Here is a 27,776-nt window from a genome sequence, read left to right as displayed (position 1 = left end):
GGATTTCTCCTTACCTTCACAATGCCTCTTTACACTGAGTAAAAGAAATCAAAGGTTAGTAATAATAATACATTTTCAGGTCAAATTGCTGTACAAAAATATATTTTAAAAACATTTTTAAATAACTAAAAGAAAACTAAACACAGACTCGGACTCTCAGGAAAACAAACAGTTGATTAACAGACTGAGTAGCTGAGTTTTTTTCCTCCTTGAAAAAAGTAGGAATCCAGCTTCTGTCTTGCTGTGGACAAGTTGACGTGAGGGGAAACCATTGCAGAGTCAATAAGTGTTGTGTTTGTGAAGGACAAAGACAGGTGAGTTTAAATCACAGGGCAAAGGCAAACAGGGATTTCTGTTTCGGGATGGAGAACGAGAGGTGAGAGACATGGAGTGATCGTCTGTGTGTGTGTGTGTGTGTGTGTGTGTGTGTGTGTGCCTGCCCATCACAGCTGCTTTAAGCCTGCAGCAGCCTCACTGTAATTGCCTCAGCTGTCAAACCAGCAGAACATCCTCACGTCACTGCTGTTTACCAGACCAGCAAACTCTCTCTCTCCCCCTCTCTCTCTCTCTCTCTCTCTCCCTCTGTTGCACATGCAAAATTGTAGGATAACGACTAATAGGATGCTTCTGTCTGTTTCCATCCCCTCCGACTCTTTAAACCTCTCCCCCGTCCGTCCGTCCGTCCGTCCGTCCGTCTGTCTTTGTTCTTCCTCTTAACCTTTGGTGCAGCGTACAGATCAATAAGTCAGGCCCGACGTGAAGCGTTGGATTCCAACACTTATTTCATCACTTGGATGCTCAGCACAGCAGCACAACTTCCTTCACCTTGAATCCACCTCGAGAATCGTCTCGGCCTCCGACACCTTTACTCCCCCCCCGAAACAAAGACCAAAGTTTGCTCCGATAAACAACAAACGCAGACATGTCGACCGAGGACAGAGTCAGGTCTTTATAGCCTACGGTTTCTTTAAGCGTGACTTCACAATTTGATCCAATCAGTGAGGGGTTTTTTTTTCTGTGGAATCCTGCAGCACATTATCATTAAGTTGGATATGCATCTAAAACATGTGTGTGAAGTGTGTTGTTGTAAATCCACTCTGATCCTGTATTTGATCATGTCTATAAACCCTTCTATTTCAGCCCTGCTCAGAACAGGCTGTTTCTGTGTCTGTAGCTTTAAATATGTAAATGAGCTGTGTCTGACCACGCCCCCTCTCTGGAAGGGCTCGGGTGTACTCGCTGCTTTCTGGCTCCATGTCCTCTTGTTTACGGTGAGAAGGCAGACTCAGAGGGCAGAACAAACACCTAGCTGTGGGAGTGTCACCCACCTGGGGGAGGGGCTACTGCCCTTTGTGATGTCATGAAGGGGAAGGGTGTGTCGCTTGAGGAGGGCGGAGGATTCAGCATGGAGGAGGTGAATGTTTTGGTTTCATACTTTTAAGAAAGAGAAAAAAAAGATGCACATTCGTCCTTTAATAGTCATCATCGATGGCTGCTTCATGTTTACCTGAGCTCCCAGAGATTTTTTTATTGATTATTTTTCCTGGTTAATTAAAAGTTGAAAAATAAATAAATAAATATGCTCGACTTAATGACAGAAAAGTCTTAAAAATACCAAGTCCCACAAGAACCTGCGTTTGAAATGAAAGGGATTAACCCTTTAATTAGTTTGAGTTGTTTCTTCCTTTCTATAACGATTTGTATTCATCCCAACTGCGTCTTTATGTATTTTTTTTGTAATAAAATAAAAACCTCTAATAAGGTCTGAGGTGTAAACACCCTGAAAACAACAGCAGCAGTGTTGAAGTATCTCTGAGAACCGAACATGGGAAACCGCAGCTGAGGGAGCTTTTTTCCTCCCTCTGCTCGTGTCTGCTTCTTCAGATTGCGACCCTGAAATGTAGAATTATTTCTCACAGAAGGGTCGACGAGCAGAATATACATTTCCTGTATCCTGGGGAGGGACATTAAGAGAGCAGCTTGGTACAATAACTCTCAGTCAGAGCGCCTTCAGCAGCGGCACTAATGTTTGCTTTTTTTGTTTTTTGTTTGGCTGCAGACCGGACCAACGCCATGAGCTCAGTTAATCTACCCTTTAGCTTCAAGGCTTCAGCCCTTTAACCTCTCAGGGGGGATTTGGAAATCAACCATCTGAAGTGCCCTTGAGCAAAGTTAGTCTGGATAACTGCCCCCATAGAAGAGCCCCCCCCCACATTTGATCTTTGTAGTGAGAGTGCAGCTTAATTTGCTCTACTCCCACTTCATAAATTGTGATTCTGTGTACTTTGCCGAAAACGCTCTTTATTTAATTTGACTTGCCAGCGTGCCCTCGAGCCAAGCGCTGAGCTTTATCTAACAACACCGAGTTGTTTAATCGTCTTCAACTTGGAGTCCTGGACCTCGCTGCTGACCGGTCACGCTGCGAGGAGAGCGCTTTGTCCTAACGTGTCGGACATTTTCAAAAACGCTTTTTAGGAGTTTTAATATTGACAACCGCTCCTTTGACTCCGAGTCAGCACAAGACAGTCAGCCTGCTTCTTTCCATCGCTCGCATTTAAGGCGAGTGAGCCGTCATCAGTTGAAGCACACGTTATGGGACGGCGTCGAGAATCCATTGCAGCATATGGACTGCGTTACAAACACCTACTTCAGGCTGCTATTATCTGCTGAAACTTCCAAGTTAACCTGACTGCTGATCCACGATTCAGTGTCACAGTGAAAAACTATAAACTCTGCTCTGACACGAGGAGGCGGGACCTTTTGGTCAGTGGGCGTGCGAGACATCTGGCTCTTGTGCAGAGGATCGAGGGGCTGTGGCCTCAAGTGTGCATTCGAAGCAATGACCACTGGTTTACTTCCTGCTCGTGCAGACCGTGTGACCCAGCAGGCGTGTGATACTACACACAGCTTTAAGTGTGTGTGTGTGGCTAAATGATGTCTGATGGTTCTCTCTCAGGCTGGAGTCGCCGACTCGGACCCTGACCCTGGAGGCCCCCCGAGGCGTGGAGGTCAATGCTGGAGTGGGAGACTTCACAGCGTCGTGCAGGAAAGACCTTCTTTTACAGTCGTCAGAAGGAGAGGTGAGTGCAGCTTTGTGACACCACTATTTATTTATTTATGAATACGATGGACAACAGAAAGTTGGGAAACCACTGAGTTGGATGTGTGTGTGTGTGTAGACTCTGTGGTGCTCCATGGTGTTGGGCCCGCTTCATTAAAGTACCTTATTAGGCTAATGAGCGTCATCAATCCAGGCGACCTTGTCCTCCTTTCCTCCCCTCCTCCTCGTCTCATCCCTCCTTTCTTCCTCACTTCTATTTGGGAGTAGTGACTTCATTAAAGCTGGTTTGATGAGGTTCCCTGTCAGCCGCTGCTGCTGCTGCTCTGTGTTTTTAGATGTGTGTGTGTGTGTGTGTGTGTGTGTGTGTGTCATTGTTAGCCTGCTATCTCACTGTCAAACTCCTTGCATAGCAGCCTGCCACAATGTGTGAGCACGGAGAGGCAGCCTCAGACGTTATCTTTGTGTGTGTGTGTGGTTAGGTGTGTGAGTGTGTGTGTGTGTGGGGTTAGGTGTGTGTGTGTGTGTGTGTATTAGCCTGCCATGTTGCATGTCCACTGGAGCATAGTGTGTCATTAACTCAGTAATTAACAGAAGAATGGCCCCCTCTCATTCGTGGCACTCGCTGTCATCGTCATTGTCACACTCATACAAACACCTACACACACACTGTCTTCTATCGTACACACACACACACACACACACACACACACACACACACACACACATACACATACAGTATACCGAGAGCAGAAGTGTGTGAAACAACAGTTAGACTCTGATGCTTCTCTTCTCTCAATGTGAACATGACTCGAGCGTCTGGGTTCAGTTTAGCGCTGATGTCAGTAACTTCCCGACATGTTGGTAACAACAACAACAACAACAACAACAACAACAACAACAACAACAACAACAACAACGTGAGACGGAGAAAAGATGAATGACGGCTAAAGAATCTGAAAAGTTTGGGCCTCACTCACCATGAACGACTCAAAAGAAGATTTGTTATAAAACCCACTTCAACAGTTTTTAAAGACTTTTTTCTTTGCCAAGAGGAAACTCTAAAAACACTCTTCGAGTAAACTTAGGCTGTCCCGTTTGTCCCGTTTGTCCCGTTCGTCCCCCCGCAGGTCTGCACTCACAGTGCTCCAGGACTAAAAGGAAAAATCAGAGAACAACACAGAGATAAGACGACAGTTATAGACCGTTTGCATCATTTTAATCAGATCCATATCACTCTTTGTTTGTGCTCGTGCAACCGTGCAAGGACCAAGAAGGTGTAGAGAACGAAGCACTCGCACCAGGTGAACAAACTGGACTGAGAGGGTGAAGTGTGCTGAGAAGCCAGCGAGAAATAAAGGTTCTTTCTTCAATTATGAGCAGCATCACATGTTTCCACTTTAGATATACTTCCTTGTTTGCCTTTATGGGATAGGTGAGCTGAAGAGAGGCACAGAAAAGGTCAGGAGGAGAGAGAGGGAGGTGACATGCAGCAAGGGGCCGAGGTGGGATTCGAGCCCACGGCTGCTGCGATCTGGACTTCACAAGGGGAGCAGGTTCGAGGACATCATCTCTCGTCTCTCTTCAGTCCAGTGCGACTTCTCTGTGTGTGTGTGCTGTGTGCACATGGCCCTGCAGGCTTATGCCCTTATATGGGCAACTGCTCCACGCTAATTAGAAACAATATGCAAGAGCATCTGGTCTACAAGGCTGCAAACCATGAATCTGACTTAGGGTTTTTTTACAGGCATCATCTTAACAACACATTTAGAAACATTCAGAAACGAAATGAAACTCAAGGCTGAACATAAATTATCAGCCTTGAAAAAAAAAAGACATTTTTAGACAGTTTCAGTATATTGAGGACGGCAAGCTGTAAGCTGTGGTGTTTTATTACAGGTGAATATAATCACAGTTAGTTCACTGCTCAACAGGCCTTTAAATAAAAATAAGTGAAATAACATTCTGCAGTCGAGTAATGCTTGATGTTTCTGAATGATTCATGTTTTTAAAAAAGTAAAGAGCAGTTTGAAATGCTTTAATGGATCTAAAGAAACTTTATTTATGACTCAATATTTTGAAAGCATGCTGCTGAAACATGCACATTACAGAAGCTGCACAAACAGCAAGAATGAGTCAGGTACATGTGAATAAATATTTAACCATGCTGCAGTGTTTTTCCAGTTAGTAATCCTTTGTCCTCCCTCAGATCTGCAGCTAACATAACATCGCCCTCACTTCGAGCTAAAACCTCACTTGATTGAAAGTGAGACAACTGAAACAGTGACGAGATCAGTTGTTTTCACCGGTCTGAACACAAGAACAAACTCCACAACTTTGAACTGGATGATTTCAGCAGCATCAAGGTTTTCAAAGCCAAACAAGCCGATGAGAGGAGTCAAAGACATCAAAAAAGGTCTGAGGGTGTCGTCATATCTCACTTCTACATCAGTATATCACTTCTCTCCAAACATCAGTCAAGACCGCCAGAGGGGAATTACAAAGGGAATGAAACTGTTTCTTTAAGAGAGTAAGTTCAGGTGAAAAATCAGAGATCACCGTAACGATTAATAACTATTCATTTGTTTCCTTCACGTGTGCTGCTAACGTCAAAAGTGTCAATGCGTCTTTGTCAGCTTGACCACGAGCTGCCGCAAACTCGCAGAGCTCAGTCTACCGCTCCTGAGGTCGAGGTCGAACTCCAGCTGTTTTAAAGGACCAATCAGTAAGATATAGTGGTCTTCCTCTGTGATCAGACATGAAGGAAACATGCTCGATTAAAGTGCTGACAACAACACTGCAGGTCCCATTTTAAACACTAGGGGTCAGAGTTACATACTGCTCCTTTAAGGCAGTCTTATTCTCGTCTCGGCGTTACGATGAAATCAAACGTTTATTATTCTGTTCTTATGCTAATGTTGTTGTTTAATGATGGGACTTTTCTTAGCAGCCAATAGGAGCGGTCTTGCCAGCATGCACCAGAACGCTGAAAACTAGTCATTCTGGCAGGGAGGTCAAGCAACTTGCCCTCCACGCCGCGCGATCAGAGTGTGAAAATGGAGGAGTTGTGGAGAGAGGAAGAATACCTCGTTTATGTCCTCTGCTTTGTGCCAGTGAAGAAGAAAAAAAAAAGGGGAATGATTGCAGCGCTTGAAATCCCGACTGAGTACGCCATAGCTTACCAGCTATAACGTGCTAACTGGGGACGTCCCCGGTTCCAACCAGCAATATGAAGTCAATCAATCATATTCTCTGGATTTCAAAGGGAGCAGTAATATCTGTCCACCTTTATCGCTTCACCACTCGATCCTGGTACAAAGGGGAGAACATGTCAAAGAGGCCTTTTCCCATAACTCTACCAGTCGTTTGGTTTAATGCTCAAAAGTTGTAGCTGTGGTTGTACATTTCCACCAGGTGCATGATGGGAAATCTCAAAAGGTTTCTAGTTATGGTCTTGCAGTGAGTGACCCCGCAAGGTCTCAACGTTTTTCATGGTTGGTACCAAACGTTGCCGATGTATTTCTCAAATTTGTGTGCAGGAATTTACCTGCAATTTTTTGGGTGGCTCTCAAACAAAAACAAAAAATTAGCCGGTATCCAAACAGGTATTGATGTCTTTGGTTTTTTACAAGTTGACAGAAGTTTAATAATTGCTTGTGCTGATGGCGCCTCAATGCAGCGGTGGTCATCATCGAAAACTAGCATTATTTTAAAAGTAGCATTCCCTCAGTGCTCCCTCTGAAGCCACGCCCCCTCACCTACACGCACGAGCGCTGTTGCTCCAGAACCTCAGCTCGCCTCTTCACTGTGTAGAAACTAACTCTGTTATCTGGTGAGCCGTGCAGGTGATAAAGTGCGAGCAGGGAGACAGGGAGGCCTGTGATTGGTTCATCAGGTTGGGACCTCGTGGCAGACATTGGTCGAACTTTTTACAGACTTACAAACCGATACAGATGATGGATTTCCTCCTTTTTCAGAGAACATGAGTTATTAATTTCTGTCAGGACCTAAAGACACTTTCAAGCAGAATGTTAAACAGTGGATCGGTCCCTGCTTTAAGAGCTCTGCCTTCAAGTGAAACATTTTGGGGATCAAAAAGCTGGATGAGAGTTCAGGTCTGATTTCATATGTTTTCATCTGGTGTCTTTTTGCCTTAAATCATGCGATGTCCCTGATGAAGGGCAGCGTCCAATCACCTGCTCCGTGGTGCATATGTCACGTCAAGGTGCGTCCGTGATCATGCATGTTGTTGACTGCACTCAGAGTTTCATTTTCAATCAATCACAGCTTCATCTTAACGCAGAATTATCTCCCGTCTTCCCCGACTGATCTCACTCCTCGTGTTTATCTCCATCCTTGAATCTTTCTTTTCGTTACGACGTTCTGTTACTTTCCTCCTCCTCCTCCTCCTCCTCCTCCTCCTCCTCCCTCTCAGTCCTTCAGCTCTAAGTAACCCAGCCTATCTAATTAACTTTCCACTGCCAGGGTTATACATCACTGAGGCTGTCACTTCCCAGAGAACAGGGAGCGCTGGGAGGATGATAATTTTACCTCTTTTCTGTCATCTCTTTTCTTTCTCTCTCTTCACATTTTCTTTTGTCTTCATCCATACCGGCTTCATTCATTCTCCTCCTCACTCCTCGTATACCGACGTCTCCCTATTGGTGGTGAACAATAGGCTGAAGCAGACTGAAACAAGGATCGTGATGTGAGCCTTTGGCGAATCTTGATGCCATGAAAGGCTCGAGAGAACGAAGCTTGTCATCCTTTATTATGACACCCGTTTGCTGGAGTCATTATACAGACGGTAAAGCTTCACATGTGTCGTAAGAAATCCCATCAGCAGCCATAAATGTGCTCATAATGGCTTTTATTCTGCACATAATTTCTGTTTCCCTACAGATTTGTAAGCGTGAGCTTGATGTGATGAACTTTGGCTGTGAAGCTTTTGGTTTAACTTTAAATGAAGACATTACACATAAGAGGGATATATTATCTTAGGAGGCAAAGAGCCAAGGGCAAAAGACTCAAATACAACTCACACTAATTATCATATGTAGATGTTTTAGATAACCTATATCCTACAGCAGACCCAGGCTCCATTTATGCAACCAGCTAGACTATGCTAATTCTACCAACGCTAGCACAATGCCCTTGTTGCCCTTCTCCAAGGAGCAAGGACCTTGACATGACTGGGGTTGGTAAGACATGGGACATGTTCCTTTCCTTTTTCCTTTTTTTTTTTTTTGTTTGAGTGTTATTTAGGTGGTGGGTATTGTAAATGTTGTGTGGTTTAACCTACTACCTTTAGCTTTTATAAGTCAGTTGAAATAAAAGTTTGTTTTTTATCTTTAAAACATGAATATTGAAAAAAATAAGACTATGAAGACAACAACCGCTTTTAAGAAACAAGAAAAGGGTCGGCGTCTGAGTCTTAAAAGAGAAGAAGAAGAAAAAAAAAAAAAAAGTAAGATGTGGGAAACTCTTTGTGGTTGGTCCAATTTGTTCCACAGGAGCCTCCAACCATCAGTGTGTCAGTAGGTGTGACCCAGACTCTGACAAGGCCCGTTTAATGACGGAGCATCTTCCAGAAAGATGATGCAGATGTTTGTTAGTTCGGACCTCCGACTCAGCCGATGATGAGAGACGGGAGTCTTTTCTGAAGCTTCAACTGGAAACTCTTCTCTGGCGTTGAGGGCCAGTCGAACGCTCACGATTGGCTGAACCGCCACTCAATCCACCTGTCTCATCCAATAGGTTTCCAATGAACACAATGATGATATCTAAAGGAACCTTCAGGAGTTGTTGAAATAGAAGAGCAGCTGTTTGAGGATCTGAACGCCTGTCGCCCCCAGCTGGCTGTTATTGAGAGATCACACCGGCGTGTTGCCTGATGACGCAGTGTCCGCCTTTCCTCCCCTCATAATGCGAGCTATTTTAAAAGCTCCATTTTATAAGAGGACAAGTGGCGTCCTGCAGCAGAGACACGTTTGATTGCAGGCCAAGAGAACACACAAATCCACAGTTATCTTCTGACATTTATAAAAAAAGATATCAAATCATTGCTGACATTTTCCTTTACAGTTGTACATGTCATATTAATTTATTTGATGGCTCCAGGTAGCTTTTGCATGCCCCCCCCCCCACACACACACACACACACACACCCCACCAAGAGGTTTTCCATACGCTGTAACCTGATTAACAAGGAGAGGGTCCATGAGGCCCTCGAGCAGACCTCCTTTGTCTGTTTCAAATGTTAAACTCAGTCGCTCAGTCTGTAGGAAACTGGAGGGTGATGCCAGGTCACCTCCTGAGCACTGCCAATGTGCCCTTGAGCAAGACCCCCCCCCTCCCACCTTTCAGTAGCACTCACTGTGCAGCTCCCTCACTCTGACATCCCTCCATATGTGCGTGTCCACAGGATCCTGTTTGAGCCTGTGTGTGTGTGTGTGTGTGCAGCGTTTTCTACAACAGAGTGTGATGTTGAGTTTCCCCCCGTCAGGATTAATAAAGTATGTTTTTATTAAAGTGAAAAGGACAGAGCGTTTGGAGTGAAAGCTCCGACACTCTGCAACGACGTGCTCGAGGAGATCAGTCACTGATCTTTAAACAAAGCTTCATCATCTGCAAAGCTTTCCCTGATTTTTATCTGAAGAAGTCTCTTATGTTTCATTCTCACAGAACGTCATGTCTGTCCGACCTTTTTATCATTTTGAGTTTTAAAAATAGTTAATTTGAATGTGAATTTTATGTACTTTAAAAACCCTGATGTCCTCTCCAATTATGGCAAAACTGCCCCCAAAAATATCTTCTAAAGTATTTGAAAAGTCGTATCATGAGCCCGGGATCGTGTCACACATCGTACCGCGACTTCAGTTTACATCCCCACTGATTGCTCTCGATGTTGTCTTTGCAACAAGGCAACAGAAATAAAAGCTTGTTGATGACTCAATCTGCGGCCTCCCTGGGTATCGAAAGCTGGGCAGCAACAAAACGTCACCATAGAGCCTCTCACCCGCAGTCTGCAGCGTAAGTATCACCTCTCCGTCTGCCCGCCCAAGCTGCCAAAAATACCTTCATACATCCCTAAGAAGGGCAGCTTATCCAAATAGCATTCCTTTTCATCGATTCTCATACAAGCTTTCCAGCGACCGCTGACTCCGTCAAATGAACAGCGGCGAGCAGATGAAGGGAGGACAGGGGGAGGCTGGGATGAGTAGGAGGTGGAGGAGGATGGCAGAAAATAGATGTTTCTGTCGATTTTGCAGGAGAAAATAAAGGCGTGCAGGACGGCCAGGCTTAAAGCCAAATCAATGTTGTCAGCAGCTGGCACTTAAGAAGGGGCCATTAAAGTTTAAAAAGTTTGGAAAGCAGCGCTGGAATTAGGGCCAAATGGGTTAGAGGTAGGAGAGCGCTGGCTTCCATTAAAATCAAAGCCAACGAGAGCTGACAGATCCTCTCAGGATTCCCGCAGTCCTCCTCACTTCCCCCCCTCCGACTCCTGTAGTCTCTCTCTCTCTCTCTCTCTCTCTCTCTCTCTCACACACACATTCATTGACTCTTTCTCTCTTTCTCCATCAATTCTCTCCACGCCTCCAGTTTGTTCACTCTCCTGTCCTCGTCTCTTTGTTGATCATTTTTACCTTCACTTTTCATCAATCAATCCATCCCCGTGCACTCGGCTCATCATGTGCGCTTTTTGCACCTGCAGCTGTTTTCAGCAACTTTTGTGCATCGCTCGCGCTCATCCTCTCTCCCTTTCTCTCTCTCTCTCTCTCTCTCTCTCTCTCTCTCTCTCTGTTACCGGGGAAGTTGTTTCGCCACGCCTGCTTTTCATTCTAACTAACAACTCTCCGGAGAATCGACCCCCTCACAAGCAGAAACACAAAACTAACATCTGCTAAATGTGTAACACACCGTCATTTAAATCATCCTGTGAGCTCGCTGACCTGAGTCCCGTCTCCGATGGCACAGAGAGTCTTTAAGAGAAAATAAAAAAAGGATCCTTTTTCATCTCATAACCTCTTTTTTTAACAAACTTGTGGTGTCAGAGATGCTACGCTAGCAGTCAAGTGGGAACGCTCCAGTGCAGTGAATCTACTGGAGCACCAATTAGTGTGTTTATAAGTCTTTGCGTGGTTATATCTGGCTGTTTGTTTGTTGTATGTAGAGAAGCAGACAGCACAGAGGATCAGACTCCAACACACTCAGGAAAGACCCTCGAGTGGAGCTCGAGGTTTTCAACAATCGATGACTTTGTGTTGGAGCCATTTAGCATGTGCATTTTCTAAGAAGAGCAAACAGTTCAAGTACTTATTGAATTCTTTATTGAGATAAGATAAGATGATGCTACGCGTTTATCAGGGTTGGAAATTAACTTTACCTGCCTCTTTATATCAACCTGCAGCATGAGGTGAGGATGTAGAAGGTGGGCGCCGTGTAACGGTTTGTCAGGAGGCTTAAAACCCGCCTCAGCTCTCAGCCTAACGTTAGCTTGACGTTAGCTTGATCCATGGGACTCCAGCGCCCCCTGCAGGGACACACCGGGGACTCCAGCGCCCCCTGCAGGGACACACGGGGGACTCCAGCGCCCCCTGCAGGCACACACGGGGGACTCCAGCGCCCCCTCTAGGGACACACGGGGGACGTCACTCAGGCTTCGTCTGTTCATAATTCCCATAGTGGAAAGCAAATTTTAAAGTTCTTTAGCTGCTTGCAGAAATAATTAAGTTGGACGGAGTACGTTCTTTAAACGAGCAGGTAAAAACTGTTCAAATCTACAGAGTTAACTATAATGACACATTCTCACAAACAAACTACAGCTTTTACAAACACATCATTTCTTTGTTGACTTGCCTCGTTGGGAAATGCATCATGTTAATATTAAAGTCTTTCCAGACCTGTATATTTGTGTGTTCATGACACAGCAGAGTTGCGCTCACTCTGCTGAGAGGTGAAACGACAGAAACTTTGAACAAAGTTAAATTACTGTGGAGTTTATTGTTTGTTGGCTCAAAGCTGGGGTTGATTAAGACGCTGTAGCCTGGAGGTGTTTCTGGCCTGGGATATATTTCTTTGTTATTCCACTGCTTGTTGCTTCACCTGCGGGTATCGCAGACTGGAGAGTGAATTAGAAGGCCAGCGGGGGGGGGGGGGGGGGGGGGGGGGGGGGGAGCCTTGCAAATATGTAAAAATCTACCAAATTAGAATAACATACACAAACACAACAAGAGCAGAACTGAGTCACCTCCCAAAACACGGGATTGATACACACACAGACTAACGTCGAGCTCAACGTGACAAAATGCCTCCATATAACTCCAGTAGCTAAAGGCCGGTTCACACGGCAGGATTTTAAAATTGTCGGCAGATTTCCCAAACTGTAGAGACCACACACATGGCGATAAATAATCTGAGGTTTTACAGTTTTGGTCGTACAGTGTGTGGTGTGAGGCCACACGGCGACATCAACACACCACACACGAACCGATTTCACTCGCGAACGTCCCCCGATCAGACGGGAAATCTCGCAAAACCTCTCGAGATTAAACGTGTTTCCAGAGTCAACAAACGGACGAAGAGGATGTAATAGGGATCGTTTTACTGTGTTTTTAACTGAAAAACAAAAAACGTGTTAAAAACGTTTTAAAAAGAGGCGTCGGTCAAAGGAGCGGAGACTACGGGAGCATGAGCTGTACTTGCTACATGTTGATATGGAGGTGAGTAGTTGTTTTGCTCCCGGTATTTTCGCTACTACGTCACCTCGCTTTCTGATTGGCTACGCGTCACATTCAACAGGCTCATGCTCGTTTTCCCCTCGGGGGACACCACACATGGTGAGAGATCGGGCCTAAACAATCCAACATGTTGAATATCCCCGATTTGAGATCGGAGCGGTCCCGACGTTCTTCCGACCAGACGAGAGCGGTCTGAACACACCACACACGGCAGGATGATTTTATAAGATTATTTTATGATGATCGGGGCGTCCTTAAGATTATCGGAAGGGGAGAATCGGGGCTAAAATCGGCGCAATTATCCTGCCGTGTGAACTAGGCTTTAGACTGTAAACAACACCAGTGTGTAACAATGTACACACTCACAGACACACACTGTGCCGACAGTGAAAGTACACTAAAAATATACCAAGAAATAAAATGTCAAAACTGTGACGACGAAACTTAAATACAAAATTACAAAGTTAAATACAAAACAAAAGGGAGGTGAACGTGATCGGACTAAAGATGTAACAACCATCGTGCAGTAACAGGAAGTACATATGAAGCTGCAGCTGTCATTGGGTGAGAGTCGGGGTTCAGTCAGTAAGAGAGACAGACAAGCATCCGCACTCACATACACACGGATTATTCAGAGTCAGCGGCTAACCCACACATGCAGGGATTCAAACCAGCAACCTCCTCACTGTGAGGAAACAGCGCTAACCACTGCAGAGATCATCCACAACAGTTTGTCTGTAGATAAACAGATAATAAGAGGGAGGAGGGGATGTTTTTCAAAAAGGTGTGATTAACAGTGGAAAATTTGTTTAACCTAATCTTCAAACTACCCGAGGCTATCATTAACAGTGTGTGTGTGTGTGTGTGTGTGTGTGTGTGTGTGTGTGTGTGTGTGTGTGTGTGACGCTGCGATGTGACTCTGAGTCTCTGGATGTGTTGAGGAGTCGGGTGTTGTGTTTCTGTTTGACACCACACATGTCGCTCTGCTGACGCTGTGTGTTCGGAGAGTCTGAGTGAATGCATTGGTCTGTGTGTGTGTGTGTGTGTGTGTGTGTGTGTGTGTGTGTGTGTTTACAGTAGAGCAGACAGCTATGGTCTTTATGTCCCCACGTCATCTGGGTTACTACACTCTTGCTGTCTCTCCAGCCTCCGTCACTTAGTCCATTGTCAGCTCCCATTCTGCTCGCTGCCCTGTCAACACGCCTAATGGTGTGTGTAATATACTCAGATAGCTTCACAACCTCCCACCTATTTGTTTTATTGCAGTGTGTGTGTGTGTGTGTGTGTGTGTGTGTGTGTGTGTGTGTGTAGATGTTCCATGATGTGTACATTTAGAGGTAGTGAAGAGGAGAAAGCAAAAAGATTGGGAGGCATTGAGCTCAAGTCGACGTCTTTGTCTGTGTGTGCAGGGTTGTGACGTGTGTGTGTGTGTGTGTGTGTGTGTGTGTGTGTGCGCGCTGGGGAGGGGGATACATCTTGGAGCACTTGCAGAAAACTCGGGCTGCTCAAGCTGCAACACAAACAGCCACATATCTCATTCTGACTTCACTCAGGGTTTCTCCTGCCACAGAATTTTTTTCTGCAGAAACTCGAGTGAGCTGATGTGAGAACGCAGCAGGATACAATCAGGAGAATTCACCTGGAGCGAGTGTGTGTGTGTGTGTGTGTGTGTGTGTGTGTGTGTGTGTGTGTTTTTGTCCTCTGACCAGCACATAGAGTGTATGCAGCAGGATGCTACGGTCTCTATGCATGTCAATAAAAGATGCATCATGTTTCCTGTTCTCCTGTATGTTTGTTCTAGAGTTTTGCTGTTGGCTTCTTCTCAGGAGCCCGGACATGATAAACAAAGAAGTTGCTTCTTGGACATGGTCCTGCTATCATTGAAAGAGCTGAGGGAAAAGTTCATCATAATGAAGCTGATTTAGTTCATGCTCGCTGATCACACAGCATATACACGTCATCACTCATGCACGGTGGTTGCCCCGCCTCAAAAGGTTATAAAAGTGAGAAAGCATCAAATTCTGTTCATATATGAAACTCCAGCATCAAACAAATGTTACGTTTTCCCCTTTGCATTTGATTCTCTCCTTCTCCTGTCCTCCACGATCCTCCTCTGAACACTTGTTCTCCCTCTTGATTTTCCCCCAAAGACACTTTTATCTCCCCTGCTGTCGTTCTCTCCCCACCTCGCTCCATCATTTTTTCATTCCAGGAAAAGCTCGTCCTCTCATTGCCCTGCACCCTTTTCCCGCCTCTTCCTCAGCTGTGCCGAAGGAAATCATCCATGAAAAATGTTTTGACCCACCATAATTGCCGCTTCCCCCATGTTTCCCATCTTTTCCATGCCAGAGCCACGTGCTCTTGAAGCCGGTGTCGGAGGGAGACGGGCTCACACTCTCAACTCGTTAAGTACACCGCCAGCCACCCGTGCAGAATGCATAAGGGACACATACAGAGAGAGCGCTCGACGAATCAGACGGACTAACAGTTTCCCTCATTACAGACTGTCTGTATGCAGACAGAGGACAAAATATTATGAACGCCACCTCAAACCTGAGATCTGTAATCATTTGTGAGGTCACAGAGTCAAGTCTCTCCTTTGATTCGTGTTTTTATTTTTAAAGATTTTTTTATTTTTTGGGCTTGTGTGTCGTTTTTTGTGTCTCTTCCATTGACGCGGGCTTGAGGCCTGGAGTTAAGGTCATATTTTGCACATTCAGGTGCTGCGATGGTTCGTGCGTTTTCACGTGTCATGGTTGTTTTGTATCTGACCTTGATTGCTCCCCTCTCCCCCCGCTGGTCTGCGTTCACATGAGTAATGTCGTTCTGTACCCGAGTACACAGTCCGATACAGCAGGTGGCAATATGCACAAAGTTGGTTTGCAAAAAGAAAAAGAGGCAACCATGGCAACCACTCACAGACTGGGTCTATCGTCCTGGATGTATTTACTGTTTCCAGCCCTCTTCCTATACCTCCACATGTGTCATGTAGGTCAGAGGACAAAACAAACCTCGGCCGCTTCCTTCTCTCTAGAGTCGATGCTCACATGGGTTGCTATGTTTTGGACGCCGAAGCTTCAGCGTTTAGCCAGCTCTGCAAAACAAAGGGCATCCAAAATGAACATGTGAGGGGGGGGGGGGGTCTTCAAAGCCCCGCCTACCTTCTCTGGTCCAATCAGATCCAGACCATTCAGGAGCAGAATGTAAAGTTAGAAGGAGGACATACTGGCTGCTGCATTGTTGTCAGAGAAGCTTCAACACAGCCTGATCATGTCTGATCACATCCTGTCGTGAGGACACTTTATCATTTCATTCAGTAGATGTTTCACCTTTAAGTGTCTCAGTATAAAATCATAGAAACATAAAAACATGCAGGCATGTCTCTGCATACATGACACACTCCACTCACTGTGAATCCCACTCACAGAACCATTATATTCATAGACACACCTCTCCACGTATACACACACTTTCACATGTAGACCCTCACACAGCTTACAACAGGCTGACCTAATACATACAGACACTTTCATTTGGGATGAATGTCAGCGCTAATCCGACCTTAAGCTACAACAAATGAGTCCCCTTCCTCTTCCTCTCCTTCCCTCCTTTCATCCGCCAATCTTTCTGTCCATCCAAAGCCTTTCCTCTTCTCCCCTTATTGCCTGCTTCCTGCATCCTCCTTCAACGCCTCCCTCTTCATCCTGCCTCCTCTACCTCCATCTTCCCCTCCTTCTCTGTTCTTTTTTCGTTTAATGTGTTGCCAAGATGTTTCCAGTGCTTTGGAAGGGAAACCAGTAATGTTATTGGCAGTTCTTCACATAAACACGCAACCAAACTCTCTTCATGCTCCCATCCTGTCATCACGCTCAACTAAATTTTAGGGGTTTTTTTTGCTCTGGCGAGCAGGCTGTTGGAATTAGATTTGGGTTATGTTGTCAAGCGTGACTGAGTCCTTCCCTGCGTGAGGCTCTAACTGAGGCCTGGCAGCTTTAACGGGCAGCCAAAGGGAAGATGACAGGTGTGCACCAGGGACCTGTTAAAGGCATACCTTGACATTTAGAGATGTAGTGTGGTAGTCGATTTTGTCCAGCACACGAGTAGAGACATGCACATGTTTCGTTTTCACTCCCTCTTTAAGCGTGACTGTGTCTTATTAAAGCAGCAGACACTGCAGGCTAATGAGAAAGCTGCACCCGAAGGCTTCAAAGACGCTCGCTAAGCTGCCTCTTCTTTGTGTTTTTATTCTTCTTAAATAACCAACGACCTTATGAGACACACATCTTGCGTGGAAAGAGGACTTTTTAAGGAGATGATGCACAGATTGAAAACTTTGATTGATCTCTCTGCGGCACTGAGGGTTGGAAAATGTCAAACGATAGATGTCTTTAATCACAGTTAAACCCTTTTTAATTCCAAATATACAGAATAACAGACGTGTTAATGTGAGAATTGAAATGAATGCAAAGAAATGATCTCGACTTTTAACATTTAAATAAGTGCTTCAGTGTGGTCTGAAACGTCAGGGTGTCATTGACTTGAGTGTCCAGGTTTTCATCAGGTTTTAAAAAAGCCTGTTTTTATCTTCATGTAAACATCGTTTGCAATTTCCTGTTTGAAAAAACCAGGATGAACCCTCATCCCAATTTTTGCTCCGTGGAAAACTCTGAAAGAAAACAGGGTACGCTAGGGCCCAACCAATGTGGGATTTTTGGGTCCAACACCGATCGATATTGGTGAGATTCCGGTACTGATATATCAGATCTATGAAATCTTTAGACATAGGTAGATATAAATGAACACAGATATTGTGTATAGGATTTATAATGAAGACAAGATGTTCTCTCATGCACCGTTATGTGCATCGCTGCTCGACGCTCTGGAGAGTGATGATGTCTGAAGAATCCATGAAGCGCCCTCTGCTGGTGGAGGAGTGTTGCTAGTGTAATGTAGTGAAACTCATATATATGAATCTATTGATATCTGCACGTATCTGTAACAAAATTAGCCGATACTAATAGTGATCGTATAAGCTGTGGAAAGTATTGGCTTTGATGTATACGTCTGACTAGCCATGTAGCCACCAGCAACACGAACATGGAGGTGACAACGAGAGTGTCTTACCCTATGGGACGATGGTCTGACTTCTGGAGCAACGATACGCCACATCTTCAACACGACGTTGGCGTTTAATAATAACAGTGCTGATGTGTTTTATTCTGTTTAATAATGAGTCGTAATGATTGATTGTGCAGCACGTTAGTCAACTTTTGTTGCTTTGTGAAAACATTTGGATCAGTCTGGAGTTACACAGCTATTTCAATAACCGGTCGCTGATATATTAAAACCCATAAAGCTGTTGGGGATTTAAGGGAGGTGATTCAGGAGACTTCAAGGCTCTACTGGGAATGGCACCATTTCTATATTTACCTCCGCTGGCTATTCTGCTCGAGCTTTAGTCTATCTATCTTCAGGTTAATGGCTAATAGACGTGCAGCTTTTAGCCCTGCAGATATTTAATGGAAACATGAGCCTACCTTTACTCTGCTCCATCATGCAGAAAGAGAGTGTGGATGTTGTTTATACAGATGGAGATGTGCCCCGTCAGCCAACGTGAAATCATTAGTTATACTAATTGGTTCCTTGCTGTTGGGGTACGTGAATCCTTCATCCTCTTCTTTCCTTCATCTTATCGCCCACCCTTTATCCTCTTCCAGCCACTTCTTCTCCATCATCTGTCTCCCTTCCTTTTATCTGACTTCATCTCAGTACCGTCTTTCACTCTTTCTTCTTCTCCTTTTTTTTGCACTCAAGTTTGCTTCTGCAGGCTTTTTTTTTCCACTTTTCATCTCCTCGTTTTTTAAAGTGAAGAACTTGAATAACAGGGATGCAGATGTTTGGCGAGATGAGCGTCCACCCTCAGGGGTTTGTGAGCACCAGAGAGAGGGCCAGAGAGCAGCGCTTCATTCAACATCGAGGATCAAAAAGAAAATAAAAGAGAAAAACAAAGCAGTGAACAAAAGGCCTTTTCATTTCAAACACAGTTATCTTTTTTATTTGACGATGGGAAGATGTAGACTGAAGGACTATGGGGAGAGTGAGGACCTGGAGGGACGAGAGCTATTTGGGGTTAAAATCATGGAAAGACTTCATGCTGAAATGATCTAAGGGGCAGTATGAAGCTCGGAGATGGCAACAAGAGGTTGCAGTTCATTTTTCTGAATATTTCATGCTGAGTTCTCACATCAGGTCACTTCCACTTTATGCTGAAATTCAAATGGGGACCTCGCACGAAAACCTCCGTGTGTGTTTTGTGTGACAATAGTCGGCCATTGTTGTCACACATTTAAGTTCCGCTGAGGATGTTCTGGAGTCTTGTGCCGATGTGGAAACACCAAGTGTCTCCATCACTGTCTAACATTTACACTTTTTCTATTAAATATGTCAGGATCAGATGTCCTGCCAAAGTTCACCAAGTCCGGATAACTTCTCTTTATAAAGCAAATGAAGCAAACGATACTTTGCTCTTGCATTGTCAGAGGATGGAAAACTCCCATTTCTTGATGTTAAACATGACGACCACTCCACACCTGTAAGTGTTCCTGTTTTGGCTGCTTCTTCTTTCTATTGGACTTTCTGATCAAGGCGGGGTTTGTGATCAGGAGATGAGTTACACCTGGGCCTGGTGTGGTCCTCATATAGCGCTCTTCTACATCCAGACGTTCTCTCTCCATTTGTTCATTTAAATATGTTGTAATCGTTGTTGACACATCTCATCTTCGACTGACTTTCTCGTTGGGTTCTAGTCTACAAACCCAATAAAAACTCGGTAGACTGAGAGAATAGTGTGGATTAATTTTTAACTGAAATCCGAGTGACTTGTTGTCAAATATTGAGATTGTAAAGTGCAAAATGTTAAAGCCAAAACGAAGGGCAGTGCCTACCAATCAGAAACGTCCTCCATCCCATCCTGCCTGTGGCCACAGTTCAAACTGATACAGCTCTGGACCTGCTGTGGAAACGAGATTCTGGAGGAGAGAAGTTGAACCCAAAACTTTTTGGTATTGTTTCCCCTTAAGGATCCTTTCCCACTGTTTGTGCATTTGAAGTTTGTTTTATAAGTCCACGCTGTTATTTAAACTCGACTGGGCACCTGATCTGTTCAATTCATTGGCCACCACCAACACGTTGTCAGCGGTTCAGCCCGAGCTCATTGAAACTCCTCCAAGGGCTTAAAGGTGTATTATCATCAGAAATCGATAAAGAAAATCTCTTTGCAAGTTTCCTCCAATATTTGGAAATCCACTCAGTGAACAGTGCACACATGCATTCAAGTTCAACCACTGCAAAGACGGCCAAGTGGATAACTTCACTGTCAGATAGAAGTTTCTATATCTAATGTTTAAATACTTAGTCCTCTGTGTGTCTTTTATCCTTCTGTTCGGCTCTCTTTTATTCCCTGTAACTCTAGCTCCCCCTCACAAGCCTTCCACTTATTCCCCTGGTTTTCACCACCTGTCTTGCCCTCCGCCTCGTTCACTCCCACTCATCCTCCACATCAAAAGGAGACCCCCCTCCAAATGGAAATTCGGTCTCTTGTCTCTGTAGATCTATCTTGATGACAACCCCAGTCGACCACAGAGTATCATCCCCCAGGCAGTGTGCTCTCTCTTTCTCTCTGTATCTAAAACCCCAGTTTCTGTTCCCTTTTACCAAACATCACTTGCTACTCTTCTGTGTTATTTTAGGAACAAATAAAATCTGTGTGAGCTCAGTTCCCTACAGCTATAACATCGGCTTTTGGACATGTTTGATACATATTTTATCAGTTTAATATCTTTGTTTTTGTCTTTCATAATTCTGGGCATACAGTTCTCTAAAGGTTTCTGACTCAGCTCTCTTTGTATGTCCACAGATCTTTCTAGATGCCAACACCATCAGACTGGGCAACATTCCCCTGGGCAGTGCTGTTGATCCCCTGGAGGGGGCACCAGCGGGTACCACATACACCAAACAGACTGTGTACGAGCTGTGTTCCTGCGCCAACGGCAAGCTTTACCTGTCCCCGGCTGAGAAGGGCTCGACCTGCCAAACAACCAGTAACTTTTGTCTTTGGAGCTGAGAGCGGGAGCGTGACACACCTGGGACGTATGGACCATTAGAGTTTGAAGCTAATGCTAGCCAACAGAATGAACGACGTGGATTACGGCCTGTTGGAAAGCTTATGCAAGCTAACAGAATCAATCATTACGGATTGCAGCATGGGGAGAAGTTCATGTCCGTTGTCCAATCAAATTTTATTGGATTAGAGGTTGGCTGAAAGTGAATGCTTGCTAACAGGCCAAATGAACATGGACTGTGGCTAGGTGTGAAGCTAAAGCTGGCCAAAGAACTGACTTGTAATGGACTAGAGCTCAACGAGAACCTATTGCCAGCTCACAGACCAAATTAATATGGATTGGTCAGGAGCTAACGCTAGTTGAAGAGATGGATGACTCAGCAGAAAGGCTAACCAGGTTTGCTGGTTGTTTAATGCTATGACCCCTCATGGACGTGAATGGACGGTGTCATTCTGGGGTTCTTACTGACTGTCTTTAACATTTTTGAATTGCTGCCATGATGGTCTTCGAAAGCCATGTGGGAAAATAATTGGGGGTTATCTGGGAACAACAAACTCATTTACAACAATAGTGAGTTGTTTGTTAACTGTATAACCAACGTGTGTCATGTAATGTGTCTGCTTTTGTTGGGAATAAACAGATACGATAATGGACTGCAAACACGCCAGCAGAGACGAGGACATGGAGAAGTCGGCAAACTGAGCTTGTGTGGACCTTGGTTTAGCCCTATGGGTAGCTTACAAGTAAATCAGATAATGGTTTAGTCTAGTGGGAAGCTAAGGCTAGCTAACGGACCAATCTATACCAGAAAGGCCTTCCCCCACCTCCCTCTCTCGTCTTTCAACCCAAACATGGAAATGTGACCCTTCCACATTAATCTGCACCTGATAGTGAAAATGCTCCCAAACCCTTGTTTTCATTGGATGACACGTGCAAATAATGGTTTAACCTTGCATTACTAGCTTTTCCTTTGTATTTTTTAGATTTGTCATTTTTTACTTTTACGTTTCTGTGGTTTTAATTTCTTTCAGCTCAAATCCTAACTGCTTCCTGGTTATCTCTTGCTATCGTTCTCATTTCACTTATCTCTATCTTCTCTTTTCTTTATCTCATATTTCTTTATAATTTTTCTACTCTCTTCTTCCATTTGTATGACTAAGAACAGAACAACTTGTCTTTTTTCATCAGACAAGTAAAACCATTTCAATCAGGAGAGACTTAGTTAAGAGTTTAATCGTTAATTTAACAATTTAGGAAACGATAAATATGCAAAGTCTTTGGCAGTAACATGCAATGCTGACTCTTCATGCACTGAGAGGTGTAGTGAGGCCGACAGCAGATACCCCCCTGATGGAGTCTAGGCCCTAGACCCTGGAGGTGGTGTTAATACCCCCCTGATGGAGTTTAGACCCTTGAAGTGGTGTTTATACCCCCCTGATGGAGTCTAGACCCTGGAGTCTAGACCCCAGACCCTGGACGTGGTGTTGATACCCCCCTGATGGAGTCTAGACCCTGGGGGTCTATTTACACTTTGCATGGTTTTAACATACTGATGCTGGCCTGGCACCAACCGACTTTTTAAGGGATTTCAAAGTCACAGACACATTTTCAAGGTCGGTGGGCTACTTGGAGTTGGGCAACGTTCCTCTGATCTCGGTGGTTTCGTGTGAGGTGGAGCTGTTTTAAGGCAGTCTAAAAGTATATTGACGGAAGGAAATCAATTTGTTTATTGTTTGGTATGTAACAAAATAGGTCAACATAAAGAAGGTCCAATAGTAACCAGCTGAAAGGGGCCATATCCCCACCTTCAGTAGCAAAGTCAGACATTCAGTCAATGAGTGCATTCTCCCCCAGTGCCTGTGTACTATGACAGGAGAGAGCATTCCCATTAAATGGCCTAATCAAGCTATAGCCGTAGCTCAACTGTGTATGTAAAAATACTGACTGAGAGAGTCCTTCTTTGTCTTCATGCTCTGCTTTTTATGTCTTTGTCTGCTTGACTTCCATGCTGTTTTTTTAATTTGAGATTTCTCATTTACTGTACACCCTCCACAGCACTCAGTTTTCTTTTCAACCGTTTACTCCTTCATTCATTTTCTTAGATAACATGATACCCCTTTGAGTACTGGACCAACAATCCATCTTATTAAATAATTAGGTTGTCAAAAGTTCAGATGGTTTAATAATCGATGATATCAAAAAGTACCAATACTTTAATGTTAAATTAGATATCCTGCCAAAATGTTTAAGCATCAACTGCTGTGAGCAATAGAGGGAGAGAGCGCGGTTTAATCAGCACATATTCTTTGGTAACATTTTGAAAAATGAATTTTGAAATGTGAATGAATTGGTGCAAGTAAGACAGTGTGCAGGAGTTTGTCAAGAATTTAAAGGTCACAATGTGTCTCTAGTCTGTCTACAAACCCTCATATCATGAAAAAATTCCATCCACTCCGTCTACAGCGGGCTAGACACAGAAAATGTGTGCTTAAAAAGGCCGTTTGGAGATATTCCCTTCATGACATCACAAAGGGCAGTAGCCCCTCCCCCAGGTGGGTGACACTCCCACAGCTAGGTGTTTGTTCTGCCCTCTGAGTCTGCCTTCTCACCGTAAACAATAGGACATGGAGCCAGAAAGCAGCGAGTACACCCGAGCCCTTCCAGAGAGGGGGCGTGGTCAGACACAGCTCATTTACATATTTAAAGCTACAGACACAGAAACAGCCTGTTCTGAGCAGGGCTGAAATAGAGGGGTTTATAAACATGATCAAATACAGGATCAGAGTGGATTTACAACAACTCACTTCACACACATGTTGAAAAGGAGCTCTGACACTGATTTACCGTAATTGTGTTTAAAAAGAGGAGAATATGTGACCTTTAATTAATATTGGGTTCTGATAACTTTGAATTTTAGCTGTGGCATTGAGACAGGTTTCAGTATTGTCTGATTTTTACAAATATCCAATCAAGGCTTCAAATCTGGTATCGTTTAAAGCCTTTAATGTGATCGAGGCTATTCCATTCAACCCGTCATGCTCAACCATCATTATCCCCCTTCACATAATATTTGGCTTTTTTTCCCTATTCTTTTAGCCATCCCAGAGTCAAGTATCAGGTAAAATATCCCTTACACCTCACACTTTGCACCCCTTTTGGAGGATCTGCAACAGAAGCAGCAAAAGTCAAGAAGGTTCACAATATAATTCCCGAGGTTAGTTTTTCTGTATTCAATCAGCCTCCGCAAGGGGATCGACTGAAGGGCCTCAAGCTGGCAAATCTTTGGCCCAACCTTCTGCGATGGCTGGAAATCAGAGAAAATCTGCAAATTTTTTGTGACAGGAATCCCCACCCCGGAGGAATTGACGGATGGATTTGGTTTAATTTGTATAGACTCAACTGGATTAAGGCCCTGAGGCGTACTTTCTTTTTCTTTTTTAAACAAAGTGAAACACAGGTGCCTTTGCTGCTGTTGGTAAAAGCACATCACAGTCTGAACGTTCACACTACCCTCAGTGGACCATCTCTTTGCAAGTGTCTCTGGAAAAATCTATTTATCAATCTACCTAGCTATCGATTAAGTTTCCTGTCTTTCTCCCGCTCCCTCTCCTCCTCCTCCTCCTCCTGGTTTTGTAAAACTCTCAGTATATCCAGCTGAAAAAGAACAGTTCAACCCTGGTTTAAAGTTTAATTTCATGATGTGTTCCCTATGGTTTTATTCTTGATAATAAAAAAAGCACAAATTATGCCATGTATATAACAATACCTATAAAATACAAAATAAAATAATATTGTTTTTAAAGAGAATCTCTAAAGTCTTCGGTGCAGTTCATCCATTTTCTGTTTGCCGTTTCGGGGTTTGCCGGGGGCTGGAGCCGATCCCAGCTGTCATGGGGCGAGAGGCGCCGGTTCCACCCTGGACTGTTCGCCTGTCACTCACAGGGTTGACACACAGAGACAGACAAGCAGCCACACTCACATTCACACCAGGCAACCTAACGAGCATGTCTTTGGACTGTGGGGGAAAGCAGGAGTGGAATCCACACATGCAAACGCCACACAGAGAGGCTCCTGTCCAGAAGTAGCACTGTGGTCATTTTAACTGCAGACACAACTCATTTTATTTAGGAAATCAAAGTGACGTGCCATGACACCTGTCACTCATTTAAACTACTGAAGTGTTTGGAGGAGGACGCTTGAGGGCCCAAACTGTAAAAAAAATAATCCCATTTGGAGATGTTGCTTGTTTGTCTTGTAACTTTTAGGTTTCACCCAAATTTACAGCAACTAGTTTAAAGTTACTCAAAGAATAATTTACACATCTTTATCATAAAAGGAACCAAAGGCTTAGCTCTGCCAGCCTATGAGAACGAGCCGTCTTGTCTGAATAATTATTTATTATTCAGAATCGGGTTTTATTGCCAAGTACATTTACACATTCAAGTGATTGTCTTGGTGTATTGGTGCACAACAGCTGACTGGGGAAATCAAGCCAAAAAAACACATTATTGCTGCTGCAGATAAATTCTTCATTTCAAACTTCTACATTTGTCCAATAAAGGACACAACGTCAAGGTCCCTGAAGACGTATTCGTCCCCACAGCACAACAGCCTCAGCCTTCTCTTTCTTTCCTTACGATGTTTGTTTTCTTTCCAGCTTGACATGAACCCAACATCACTGCTTCATGGACAACTAATGTTCTATCTTTAAACCAGAATCTGCCCCCAGAAAAACTTCCGCTGTCCATGCCGTAACACCCCTGAACTATTACAAGGAGAAAATGGAGTCTTTATTCTTCTTCTAGCTCTTCACTAACATGAACTTCTCTGCCCTCTCCCTCACAGCACACAGCAGGCATGCTTGTAAACACACACGTGGCCTCCCAAGAGGATGCTGTGCAAAGCTCTCAGTCGACAGCACTTTATGTTATTGTCATTTCAAATGTGCCTATTGACCCGTAGGCCTCTTGACATTTATGCAATAACTTTATAAAAGTGAGCTCGGCCAGGATTTCCCCGGATTCCCGTAACATGCAGACCTTCTCTGTTTGGAGCATTTAATGTTATCGGTTCAGTTTATAGTGTTTATGTTGTTGTTGTGATGTATTGATAAAAACCAAGCTGCATGCATTAAAAATATTTGACATGTTTTTAAATTGCACTGCAGCTGCACTGTGACGAATCGTTTGGCTGATGGTGAGAAACACAGAAAGTCTATCATTCAGAGTGTCCTGTACATCATGAACATGTTACTGTGAGCATTCATAACCCACACAGACAGACAGACGGACAGAAAGACAGACAGATGGACATACGGACGGACGGACGGACGGACGGACGGACGGCTGATGCACAGCGGAGGCTCTCCAGGCTTTCTGCAGCAGCGTCACCGTGGTGTTGCTGCTCTTTACCTTTTTAAGTCTTAACCAAAAAGTCAGCCGTGTCCATCCAATCCAATCCAAATTTTAAACCTCCTCAGCTGACTTTACAGAAAAATACATAACATAGAAAGACTTCAAATGTGAGTGACATTAAAAGGCACACACAAAAGAAGAGAAATCTGATAAATGAAGTCGACGTCCTGCTAGCACTCAAAGGCCAAAGAGAGGAGACTGGTCTTAAGATGAGATTTAAAAACACACGGCCTGTTTCACGTGCTGTGGCGGATCATTCCATCATCTGTGCTTTTGCTTGGTTTACTCTCAGGAGCAGCTGATCAGGTGACCTGAGAGCGCGGGCGGGTGTATAAGGGTGCAGAAGCTCCGAGAGGTCGGGCAGGGCAACACCAGTGACAGATTTAAAAGCCAATAAAATGATTTAAAAATGGATCCCAAATTATGTGGGCAACCAGTGGAGTGACTACTAACGAGCCATTAAATAAAAACCCACTGACGCTTCCGTGCAACCAGAGGGAACACAGAGAATACTAATTATATCTAAGAACAGTCTAATTTGCACATTCAATCTTGCAAATTTTAAAACCAATGATTTGGCAAATTGGATAAGAAACATAGCATCCATTTGTAATATTCTTCAAGCTTTCTGCTGCAAAATCCTCAGAGAGCTCATCTATCAGGTCAGCTTCCACGACCGGCTCCCCTGTGGCTTATAAAAAAACATGCAGGCGTAGTGGTGGATGAAGAAGCTATGATGATTCATTAATATTGAAGAGCATGAGCTTTGCAGAAGCATATTTTATTTGTAAAGCTATTCGAATGGCAGACAGCTCGGTAGGGAGCAGAAAGTAATAGAGTACTAAATGGAATAATCTAGATCATTATCCAGTTCATTTCAGGAGGACGGCTCTGGATGTTCTCCTGACCTGGCTGTTCACACCTCACAAATTAAATAATCCCTGAAAAGGAAAGGGCACAGGGTCACCTGGGGCGAGACATGACATTGGAAAAAGAACATGTAGAAGTTGTAGAGTCCGCTATATGATCCTTAATAAGGATATTTCTATTTCTATCAATGCTTTATAGATTGGAGAAGAACATCCTGTAGATCAGGAAATGTAATCGTGTGCACGGAGATCATAGTGGTCGAGTGCAGACAGGCCTACTGACTCTATTCGCCGTTTTTAAAACAAGGTGAATTCTCCCATTCACATCCTGCTGCACTCCCAAATCAGCTCGCTCTGATTTTCTGTGGAAAAAAAAAAACACATGGAGGAGAAAATCAGGAGGCATTCTCAATGAATAAATGTGACTGGTTGCATTCTCACAGGCCACTCCTCTTGGAAATATCAGGAGTCTTCTGCAAATCTGAAAGTACTGTTACATGCTCTTGTCGATCTTGGACTCAACAGACGTCCTGCTCCACGATGCTGCGGACTGAGAAAAGTGTTGAAAAGCAAAC

General features: G+C 44.2%; 1 protein-coding gene across 2 annotated transcripts in view; it reads left to right on the top strand.

The window, feature by feature from the left end:
- The window catches only part of LOC306818793 (zeta-sarcoglycan-like), a 313,446-nt gene extending 291,430 nt beyond the window's left edge, over positions 1–22,016 (top strand). For both annotated transcript variants that reach the window (XM_079336511.1, XM_079336512.1), the window contains 2 exons: positions 2,957–3,080; positions 20,714–22,016. In XM_079336511.1, the coding sequence (XP_079192637.1) occupies positions 2,957–3,080; positions 20,714–20,920 (331 nt within the window). In that variant the 3' untranslated portion in view covers positions 20,921–22,016. The remainder of the gene's footprint in view (positions 1–2,956; positions 3,081–20,713) is intronic.
- Positions 22,017–27,776: the final 5,760 nt, after the last annotated feature.

The sequence above is a fragment of the Symphodus melops genome, assembly GCF_947650265.1.
Source record: "Symphodus melops genome assembly, chromosome: 2".
Classification (NCBI taxonomy): domain Eukaryota; kingdom Metazoa; phylum Chordata; class Actinopteri; order Labriformes; family Labridae; genus Symphodus; species Symphodus melops.
The sequence above is the reverse complement of the archived record's forward strand: the minus strand, read 5'-3'. Positions and strand labels throughout refer to the sequence as shown.